Genomic DNA, 11304 nt, shown 5'->3' on the forward strand with positions numbered 1-11304 from the left:
TCATTAAACAACAATGCATAATAGTTTTATAGATCATACTAATCAAATTACAATGATTTTAATATAAGCAAAATTTATCTATTTATTGTAGTTAAGCTTCGACTTAGTCTAAAATAAACTCCCTTAAATTGAGTTTTGCCTGTGAACTTATTTGAAAGTAACATATTTAAAAGTATTTTAAACAGATGGTTACCAAATAGTAAGTGCATGTTTGAGATTGTATTGAAAAATGTAACTTATAATTTTAGAATTTATAACTTAATTAACAAGTTCTTTCATTAAAATTTTATTTATTATTTGATAATCATATGTTTAAAACATTTTTAAATGTTATACTTGTTTACAAACAAATTAAAAAAGTGTTTTTTGATGTAGAAATGACGATAATTCAAATCTTTAAAGATTATGATCATATTCTTACAAATTTAAAAGTTATAATTATTTAAAAATTATATAGGTATTTTCACTCATTGACAGTCTTTTTAAAATTTAAACTACATTATGAATTATCTAGAGAAGTGCGTTTGAAGAAAAGTACTAAAATGATGTTTTTCGTCAGACGTACTTTTTAACTTATTTGAGATTAAAAAATACTTTAATATGTAATATCCAAATAACCATTTTATTTTTGTTAAAGAGCTTTTAAAACTATTTAAACACTTTTAAGATTTCTACACAATCCTAAATAGGTCATAAATAATTTTTTAATAGTAAAATTTATTACTTAAGTTACAAGCTATAAGCCCTAAAACTATAAGTTATATTTTCCATCGTAATCCTAAACATATACAAAGTTTTTACACCATACATAATTCACATGATATAATTTGATTTGTAAAAAATTTATTTTTTAAATCAATTTATGACATGCAAATATTATATATGATGTAAATACTTTTAAATAGAATTATTCAATTTATTCTTTCATAAAATGTCTTGTAAAAGTAATTTCATTTTATAAAAATACTTTTACTTTAAAATATAATTGTGAAAGTCACTGTAAAAAATATATAGTATAGTGGAGCTTTCCACCCAGCATTTGGTAAGAGGATTGTTGATTGACGATAAGCGAATCAAGCGGTGGAGAAGCGGCTGAACACCGAAGGAGTAGGGCAGGGAGAGTAGGGAATCTCGCCTCGAAAGCCTCTCAAGTCTCAAGTAACACGATGTTCGGATTCGCAAATTAGACTGCTGTAGAGCGACAGCCTCTTCTTTCGCACCGCATCAAACCCCCCGTCTCATCGTTCTCCCGCGAATCTCTGGAAAAGACGAGAGCGAAGCAATTGACTTTGAAGTCAACGAAGAGGAGCCGAGCTGAACGGGTTCGTCTTTCGTTTGATTTTTACAGGAAATACCCTAATCTTTACCTTGTTGCACATAAGAGTTTGTAAATGCCTGTTTTTTTATGTGGCTGTAATTGGATTGTTATTAACATGCTTTTTCTTGAATCTTGAAAGAATATGCTGCTTCATATTGTTGTCGTTTTTCTAAATAAATTTATTGTTTAGTTAGGATTAGTTCTTTTTTGTTCTGTTGTTGGTGGATATGAAACCCTAATGGCTTTGGACTTTGGAATCGTTTGGTTGGCAATTTTCAAGGGTGTAGTTTGATTTGAGAGTGAGAATAGTAAGAATAGATATCTGCTTCCAGAATCCTAATTAAACAGCAGTGTAGTTAACCCCTATAAAACTGATATCCAAAGAAACATTTTAAAGTCGGTGCTACAAAATGATCCGACGATTTGGAACTGAAAGTTGCCCCCCAAAAATAGTAGATATGTTATTTTGCATTTTAACTCTGGCATATATAATTTACCATTAAATGGGGCCGTTTTGCATATATAATTTTGCTGATTGTAATATTTTCTTTCTTTTGGTTTGAGTTTATTCATAAAATATAAACTTTATTTATTATTTTAGGTGCTCTCATTACTCAGGATAATATCTTTAGATACTGATAGTCAATATCCTGATTCTTATGTTTTTGCTTTTGGCAGAGGTCCATCAGGCATATATTAGTAAATTGATCTTTTTTTAGCCAGTAATATCGATGGCAATTATACCTTGTGGAAGTACATGGGTTGCTCAATGGGGTATTCGCCCTCAGTGTACACTAAGGTACTACATGGCAAACAAGACACTGACATCCCGGTATTGGTGAGTATCAGTCATATATGTCTTTCGTATCTTCAGTAACTTGTACCTCCTAAATTATTGCTACATATAAGAAAACATTTATTTTATATTTATTTTAAATTTAAGAAGCATCCAATATCCCGAGTTGCTTTCTTTTTAAATTACATTAAAATTAAGCAATAGAAAATAAAAAAAAAGAAGACGAAAAGAGATGTACAAGCTAAATGCGAATACGATTAGTCAGTCCCAACATTCCTAAAGCATGAAGAAATAGACACCTAGCTAAATTGAAGAGCATTTGAGCTTGTCGATGCACTGATAAAACTCAATTTTTTTAATAATGCAATCATACCAGCTCTAATGCGCTGGATCCAATCAGAACTCTGTAGTTAAGCTTAAAATTTAAAATTATAGCTTTATTAGCCTTACTTGAACGACGGTGGTGACTAGCACCTAGAACCGTGGTTCAAGGGTTGGTAAGGGGAAGAAGAGGTCAAGAAGAAGAATTAAAATGAGGTATTTTAACCTCAAGGGGTTGGCTCAAGTGGTTAAGGCCTTGGTCTTGGGGTCTCACTCCCTTCAAGGTCCAAGATTCAACACCTCATGAGTGCAAATAATCCTTTGGGGCTACACTCCTTGGTGAAAAGCCAGCGATTTAGCCAGTTCCGTATAGGAAAACTTCCGAGGGTGCGGTGCATGGGACCGGGGTTTACTTTGCAGGGGTGGGTCTGAAGGGCTCTGCCTCGGAGAGGTTCCCTTACATTAAAAAAAAAAAAAAATAAAATGCATAGGAACCGTCATAGATGAGATTCTTCGTAATAGAGTTTTCTAGTCTCAAATTCATCCTGGAACCTCCATAATGTGGGCTTTGAAGAATATGAAAAATCCACTCATCAAAAAGAAGAAGAAAATGAGAGGTCCTAGTTGTGCCAATCAAGATAGCAGAGGCATGTTTTTTTTTTGATAAGTGTAGTGGCATGTTATTTAAAGTAGGAGGTAATTGATGAGGTGTGATTATTGCGTATTTGGTCAACGCACAGTAGTTTAGTAGAACCACAACTTGGTGATGGCGTCATATACTAATGTGGAAACTATTCAGGTGAAGAAATTATTTTGTGTTTTGGTTATGACCTTCATCCTTTCCTTTGAGCAAATGAGCCATTTATTCCTAAATGGAAGGCTTGGAAGAGAAGCTTGCTATGAAACACCCTTCTTTACAAGCTCTACCATCTCCATTTTCAATCTTCTTTGCAACAGTTGAGATGAAAAATGCATCCAGGTTGTTTCTGTAGGTTTAATTTTTGGATCTAAAATCAATTCTTAAAAGGATCATGACCCCCATCAGATATGCACGTGGTTGTATTGCGAATGATTGTATCACACTCATGTGAGCAAAAAGTTTACCAAATTGCTCATTTCATTTGCACCCTCTTTGGATTGCTTACAAAAAGTGATGCAGCCATATCTCTATAGACAGCAAAGCATGGCCATTTAGTATAACAAACGCTATTGCTTTTTTCTTTTTGTCTTTTTAAATTCATTGTATTATCTTTCATAATTGCTCGAGATAATGGAGAGGTGGGAACAAAGTTGTGTTGTTGAGTGATAATTGCTTGTATATTTGAACAAGGATCAGTTTGCTTTTCTATGCTCGATTATCCTACTGTATGTCTTAGAATTGCAAACTTGGTTTAATTGCTCTTTGGGTCTCATAATTACATTTATATTGACTCTAAGTTCGATTGGCCAAAGAAGATTTATTCTTTGGGCTTAGTCTCAGATCTTATAGTCTAGTTTTACAATGAATCCTCTTTGATGTTGTATCTGGATGTATTTAGATTTTTAAACAAATGATTTTAGTTTTTAGATTTGTTAAAAAATGTTTCTTTTAGTATATGGTGAAAAAAGTTTATTTTAGTACATGTTATTGTATTGGAATAGTTTCATGTGCTTATGTCAACTTGTTTACAGTACTATGAACAAGATAAGCTATTTATCGGCACCCAGTTCAAGCTTATTTTCTCGGGATTCCTTCCATTTGCTGTCATATCCAGGTTCATCTCAAACTTCACATACTCGTAGGGGAGGACGTTTCACAGTTAGAGCAGATGCTGTGAGTACTCTTTTTTTTTTTTTTTCAGAGCTCGTTTGGATTCAGAGAGTGTTTTTTTTTTTATAAGTAAAAATTTTATTCAACGAATGTAATAGGTGAAGCCCATGGTACATAGGGAGTATACAAAAGAAATACCTAAATACATTCAACTACTAAATCAGTGAGGACAGAAGCTCACGAACTGCCCCACCATTCAAAACGATAGCTGAAAACCAACTACATTCAACTCAGAGAGTGTTTCGTCTTATCTTATCTCATCATTACAACTTTTTAAAATTCCCACACAAAATGTAATAAACAATTCAATTTTTGCAAATCCGAATTTAACATTTTCAAATTCCAAAACAATAATGATATTAAAAAATAATGTTTTAATAATATTTTATTCAACTTTCAACTTTCATCTAAAACCATATCATCTCATCTCTGAATCCAAATGAGCCCTTAATCTTGTGTTGTTTACTTGGCTAATGTTTTTCCTTCATTTTATTTATTATTAAGAGTCTGGTATCAATGTTGGCCTTGTTATATTTTTGCTTATAAAATGGATGCTCATCAATGGTTTTACTTGTCAAATTAAGGTACTAATATCTTTCAATCTACAGGATTTCTATTCTGTTCTTGGGGTGTCAAGAAATGCCACTAAATCTGAAATTAAAAGCGGTACATACACCTTTCACCCCTGTTGGCTGATTATTAGATGAGTTCCTTAACTTTTATCTGCTTTCTAAATTAGTTTTCTCATTCATCTTTTACAATGATTTTTTCCCTCTTCTAAGCATCTTTTGCTGTGATTTGACTAGTTATTTTATGGCTTTAACTTTAACCTAATGTAGCAGCCAATGATATTAGCGTTCTCCATGTTTATGCTCAAAGCAAATGCTTCTATATTCCACCATGCAGCTTACTACAATCTCATTCGAATCCTTCTTTATTTGAATAATGTTTCTTTGGAGTTTGGGTTTTCTTTCTGGTTTTGAACAGTAGGAGAAGATTCAAAACGTTAAAGACTCTGCAGAAGAATTGGCTTTACTAAACGAGATTTTGTGATAATATTAAACTTATATTTCCAATCACGATGAATTATTTTCTTCTTTTAGAGTGTAAATTAAGATGGCTCATGGTAGATTTCATAATATTAATGAGCAGAGGCTTCATGATTTGAGTAGCGTTGTGTTATTCCTTACTAAACCTTTAGCAACTAAACTTGTGGAGCATATTTGTGGAGTTTTAATCAGTGGTATCAGATTGAAACAGTTCTCATTTTGAATACATATGAGATAGTTGGAGAATCAGTATCTAATGTATGTCACATATAAATTCTTCACGGTTAGAAGCTGATTTTGATAGCTTCAACTATAATTAGTGAGTTAATGATGAAAACACCTAGCTGTGAACCTCAGCATTAAGCCCATATGTTCTTATTTTCATTTTTTTTTATTATTTAGACTTTTCTCCCTTGTAAATTTAAATGACCAAAAAAAAAAAAAAAAAAAAAAGAAATCTTCCCCTAGAATTGATGCCTAGAATGTTTGGAATTTTTAATGATCAAATTGAAATGTATTCTTTAGTTTTATATTTTCTTATTTTACCTGCAACAAGAACTATATTTCCTTTGACAGTCTGGCTAGCGAAGTTAATTGAATATTGACTTTTGCCCTTACCTGTTTTATTGTTTAATGTTTTTGTATTCCTCATTGCTTTTTGCTTTTCAGCCTATCGGAAGCTTGCTAGGAGTTATCATCCAGATGTAAACAAGTGAGTTGATTTGCCTTTTCTCCTTTCCCCCTTCTGCTGTGCGGGTTCCTCTTATCTCCTGAATCAACAAGTTTTTGTGACGAGCGATTCTATTGTTGGTTTCTAATCCATTAAATATGTGTAACAGTGTAATTGACACACATTTCATTCAATAATCCGTTGCACATGTTTTTTTTTTGATAAGTAATAAGAAATTTTATTAATAAGCATATTTCAGGTACATTGGAGGTATACTTGTGAATACACCTATTTAGGATCTAGCAACTGATACAAGGAAATCTTGGAAACTGAGACCATTCAGCTCTAGAGCGATGGCCCACATAAATAAAGTCTTCCAAAAAAACCTCCTAAACTCTTCTATGGAACGTTCTTGATCCTCAAAAAGTCTATCATTTCTTTCACACCAAATACACCAAAGAATACAAAGAGGGGCCATCTTCCATACAGCCGCAATCTGTGGTGTCCCCGCAATTCCTCTCCAGCTTGCAATTAATTCTATCACTCTTCCCGGCATGACCCATGCTATATCCATTCTGCTGAAGAAAAAATTCCAGATTTCCCGAGCAAATTCACAATGTAAAAGTAAGTGGTCTACTGTTTCACCATTCTTTCTGCACATACAGCACCATTCGGTTATGATTATGCCTCTTCTTCTTAGATTGTCCATAGTAAGAATCTTCCCTAATGCTGCTGTCCATACAAAGAAAGCGACCTTTTTAGGTGCTTTGCTCCTCCAAACATTCTTCCAAGGAAAATTGTTTCTTCGCTGCATAGTAATTGTATCATAAAAGGAGCACACAGAAAACTTCCCTTTCCTCGAAGGTTTCCATACTATCTTGTCCTCACTCGTAGCATTGATAACCGTGTTATACAGCAAGCTGAAAAACTCCACCATCCCGGTAACTTCCCAATCATGTGCATCCCGGATAAGACTTATATTCCACTCCTGTGCACCATTGTTTATTACCCTCAAATCAGCCACCATTGCTTCTTTGTCCCGAGCAATTCTGAAAATATTAGGATAGACCTCCTTTAGAACCGTGTCTCCCACCCACACCTCATTCCAAAAGCTGACCCTCCTACCATTTCCCACCCAAAGACGAGTGTTACTAGCAAAGGTACACCAACCTTTCCTTATGTACTTCCATAACCCCACCCCATAAGTCCCCCTACTTTCCTTTGAGCACCAACCCCCTCGTTCACTTCCATACTTCATATCAATTACTTCTTTCCATAAGGCTCCCCTTTCCTTATTATACCGCCATAACCATTTTCCTAATAATGCCTCATTAAAAGCCCTCACATTCCGGATCCCCAAGCCCCCATCTCTCAACGGAGTACACACCTTATGCCATCCTACTAGATGGAACTTGAGCTCCTCGCCTAAGCCACTCCACAGAAAATCACGTTGAAGTTTCTCCATTTTTGTTGCTATGCTGGCAGGGAGAGGAAATAGAGACAAGTAATATGTAGGAAGGTTGGATAGTGTGCTCTTGATAATCCGTTGCACATGTTATTAGATTGTAGATGTAGATATCACAGGCGAGGGTTTGAACTGCATCAAGCATACATCAATCCTCCTAAATTCTGATGGATTTTCCCTCACAACCATGCTTTTCACAAGAAAGGGCTCCAATGGGGCCGTTTTATTTATTTTTTTTATTTTTTCCCTTTATGGAACTAAGTCATTTGAGATATTAGGCTTTTGAATTTTTTTTATACAATGATGTTGGTGTGAAGATAGAGTTAGTAATTTGGTGATATTCAGTTGTTTAATTTGTTTGCTTTAATGGGGTTTTGGGATTTGAGAGAGATTTTGATGTTCATGTTCCTGTTCTTTGAATGGTTCACAATTTAGTTCAAAGGGCCTACTTTTCTATAGGTAATAGAACAGTTAGGGATCAGCTAAAGTGGTAAGGGTCTTGGTCTTAGTGGTATGCTTCCTTCGGGTCTAAGTATTTAACTCTTGGGTACAAACCATTTCTAGGGGCCACGTCCTATTGGTGAAAAGCCGATGATTTATCTGATCCATGTGATGGGGATGCATCCACGGGTTGGGATTTAACCAAATAAAGGACATGTTTGCATGATCTCTGAGATTCCTCGTCATTAGAAAAAATTGTCTTGATGTAACAGAAAATCTATCAGGATTTGGGAAGATTGATGGATCTTTGATTCACTACCAGTTATTTTTGTTGTTTGCAACCTTGGGAAGGTAGTCCTTCAAATCTTTATATGAAAAAGTAACCTCATTTTGCGTTGAAAATTGACTACAATCAATATATGGTTAGTTTTTTTTGTTTTTTTTTTTTGTTTTTGTTTTTCTTTCCTTTCTCGCTTGGTATTTACGAACCAATTTAGTCGGAGCTTTTCTGAGTTGAGATGTACTGACTAATAACCTTAACCACAAATGGACGGTAACTTAGAGATTTGACGTATGTTATCCAGTTGATTATGTCAAGACTGTGTTTCGCTATTCTGAAATTTATGAAATGAGGGCCTGATTATAAAGAAAATAGTTTTGAGGTAAAAAATGACAAGATGGGAAGGAAAACATTGGACTTTCACCAATGTGTATATGAAGTTGTGCTTGTCTTCACAGAAGATATAGAAATAAATAGTAGGATCATTTCATAGCCAAAAATACTCTTTGAAGTTGTTTATGCTACTACTTTAGGTTTGTTTTGAGAGTTGTTTGAACTCCATTTCAGTCCGATCTGTTTTGTTTATATTTCGTATTTTTTTGCAAGTTTGTGTTAACTATTTTATGTAATGCTTCAGAGAACCTGGGGCTGAGCAGAAATTCAAGGAAATTAGCAATGCGTATGAGGTAAAGTACAATTTTGAGATTCATTATTGAGCTTTTTGGTTCACCCTGATCTAAAGTAGTTAATCTCATAGTGAGCAACTTGTTTTGCAGGTTCTGTCAGACGATGAGAAACGATCTCTATATGACAAATATGGGGAGGCTGGACTTAAAGGTGCTGGTATGGGCATGGGGGTAAGTAAATCTCTTATAATTGTTGGAGAAATAACTTTTTTTGTCATATATTCTACCTTCTCATGGTAGCGTATTTTCTATGGCAGGATTTCAGCAATCCTTTCGATCTCTTCGAGTCACTATTTGAAGGCATGGGTGGTATGGGTGGCATGGGGGGCAGAGCTTCTAGGAATAGAGCAGTTGATGGTCAGGATGAATATTACAATCTTGTCTTAAACTTTAAGGATGCGGTTTTTGGGGTTGAAAAGGAGATTGAGATAAGCCGACTTGAGAGTTGTGGGACTTGCAATGGTTCAGGTGCTAAACCAGGGACCACGCCATCCAAATGTAGCACATGTGGTGGGCAAGGCCAGGTTGTCTCATCAGCAAGGACCCCCTTGGGTGTCTTCCAGCAGGTGATGACCTGCTCTTCTTGTGGTGGGACTGGGGAAACGTCTACCCCTTGCAACACATGTTCTGGGGATGGTCGGGTAAGAAGATCTAAGCGGATCAGCCTTAAAGTTCCAGCTGGTGTGGACTCTGGTAGCCGTTTAAGGGTCAGAAATGAAGGTAATGCTGGAAGAAGAGGTGGGTCTCCTGGTGATCTCTTTGTCATTATTGAAGTTATGCCGGACCCTGTCCTAAAACGTGAGGATACCGACATTCTGTACACCTGCAAGGTGTCCTACATTGACGCGATCTTGGGGACTACAATCAAGGTTCCAACAGTGGACGGAATGGTTGATTTGAAGATCCCATCAGGGACGCAACCAAGCACTACACTTGTAATGGCCAAGAAAGGTGTCCCTTTCTTGAATAAAAGCAACATGAGGGGTGATCAGTTGGTTCGTGTCCAGGTTGAAATCCCGAAGAGATTGAATGCTGAAGAAAGAAAGCTCATCGAGGAACTCGCTAATCTAAGCAAGGGCAAGACTACAAACAGTATGAGATAATTGTCTGTGTCATCATTTTGTATCCATCAATTTATGGCTGATCCCTTCAGTTATATTCTCCCTCTGTGGGTGCAACTTTGTTTGAACCTTTGATGCACATCGAGGGGAATCAGCAGCTCTCAATCTGTTGAACTCTGGGAAGGACGAGCAGCTGTTTTGTAGTCGTAGGTAGAGCATCTTGTGATCAATTTTCCCCACCCCACGCAAGGTATCTCTAATGACAAGAGGTAGAAGAGGAGGTGAAAATTGAGGATCCATCACACTTTCGTCGTCTGTGACAGTGTATTCAAACCTAGAACTTTATTCTTTGGGCCCAAAAAAATTGAGCTACAACTCATTTTTTCCTTTTATTTAAATTTTTTTTTAGGGTTTTTGATGAATCAAAAGCCTATATACATGATTGTATCAAATTATATAATTTTTTGAAAGGTTTTTATTTATTTTTCTCGCCATTACTTTGTTTTGGTTGATAATTTTTGCATTCGGGCATCCCAGGCAAATAAATTCCTTTATTGTGATTAACATAACAATTAAAGTTAGTTTCAGGATTCTATAGATCCTTAAGTGAAAACTGTGTCAATCGAGATGGAAGTCAATGAGACTGCTCGATTTCCATTTGTCCAAGACAAAAAAAGAAAAAAAAAAAAAAAAAAACGAAAGAAGAAGATTGTTAAGCATACCAATTACCATAAACCTGTACTTTGTTTCTGTCAAATATTTTGATCAATTATTTTCAGTCAAAATAGGTCCGTTTAGATATTGATTTGAGTTGAAATGAATTGAATTTTTTATAAATAGTAGTGAGTTGAGATGGTTGAGTGAGTTTTATGGAGCCTACCTAAGATGAGTTTAGATGTGTTTGAATGTTACGATGAGTTTAGATGTATTTATGGAAAATTGAAAAAGATTACGGGCTTCGCGTGTAAAGAGATGTTGAGTTAAAAAAGATTATGGTCGTACGTGTAAAGAAGTTTTGAATAGAAATGAGTTCAGTAATTTAAAAGTTGAGTATTTAATTGTTAGATTCAATTTAAAATTAGACTGAATTCAGTTTAAGTTCTAAATTAGATTGAATCATGCAAATTTTAAACTGAACTCAGTCTAAGTTCCAAACGAGATTGAATCTAGTTTAAGTTTCAAATGAGATTGAATCATGCAAATTTTAAACTAAACTCAATCTAAATTCCAAACGAGACTGATTCATGCAATCAAGGTTAATAGCAAGTTCATTTCATAAAAGATACTGAATTTGTTAAGAAGCAGTGGCACATTAACATGTCCTTGACAACTTGCAAAATAAATAATTAAAGATATTACTAATTAGGCTAACAATTCAATGCAGCAGAATATCTAAATTAAAATTAG

The 11304-nt window shown here is 34.9% G+C and overlaps 1 protein-coding gene across 1 annotated transcript; it reads left to right on the plus strand.

The window, feature by feature from the left end:
• The first annotated feature begins 1038 nt into the window (after positions 1–1038).
• Positions 1039–10391, plus strand: LOC122307251 (chaperone protein dnaJ A6, chloroplastic-like). The gene is made up of 8 exons (XM_043120005.1): positions 1039–1322; positions 1997–2156; positions 4107–4248; positions 4854–4911; positions 5964–6006; positions 8788–8836; positions 8927–9007; positions 9094–10391. Exons 2-8 carry the CDS (start codon positions 2050–2052, stop codon positions 9937–9939), a joined length of 1326 nt encoding a protein of 441 aa, XP_042975939.1. The 5' UTR covers positions 1039–1322; positions 1997–2049; the 3' UTR covers positions 9940–10391.
• The last annotated feature ends 913 nt before the right edge of the window (positions 10392–11304 follow it).

Source organism: Carya illinoinensis, chromosome 4 (genome assembly GCF_018687715.1).
Source record: "Carya illinoinensis cultivar Pawnee chromosome 4, C.illinoinensisPawnee_v1, whole genome shotgun sequence".
Taxonomy (NCBI): domain Eukaryota; kingdom Viridiplantae; phylum Streptophyta; class Magnoliopsida; order Fagales; family Juglandaceae; genus Carya; species Carya illinoinensis.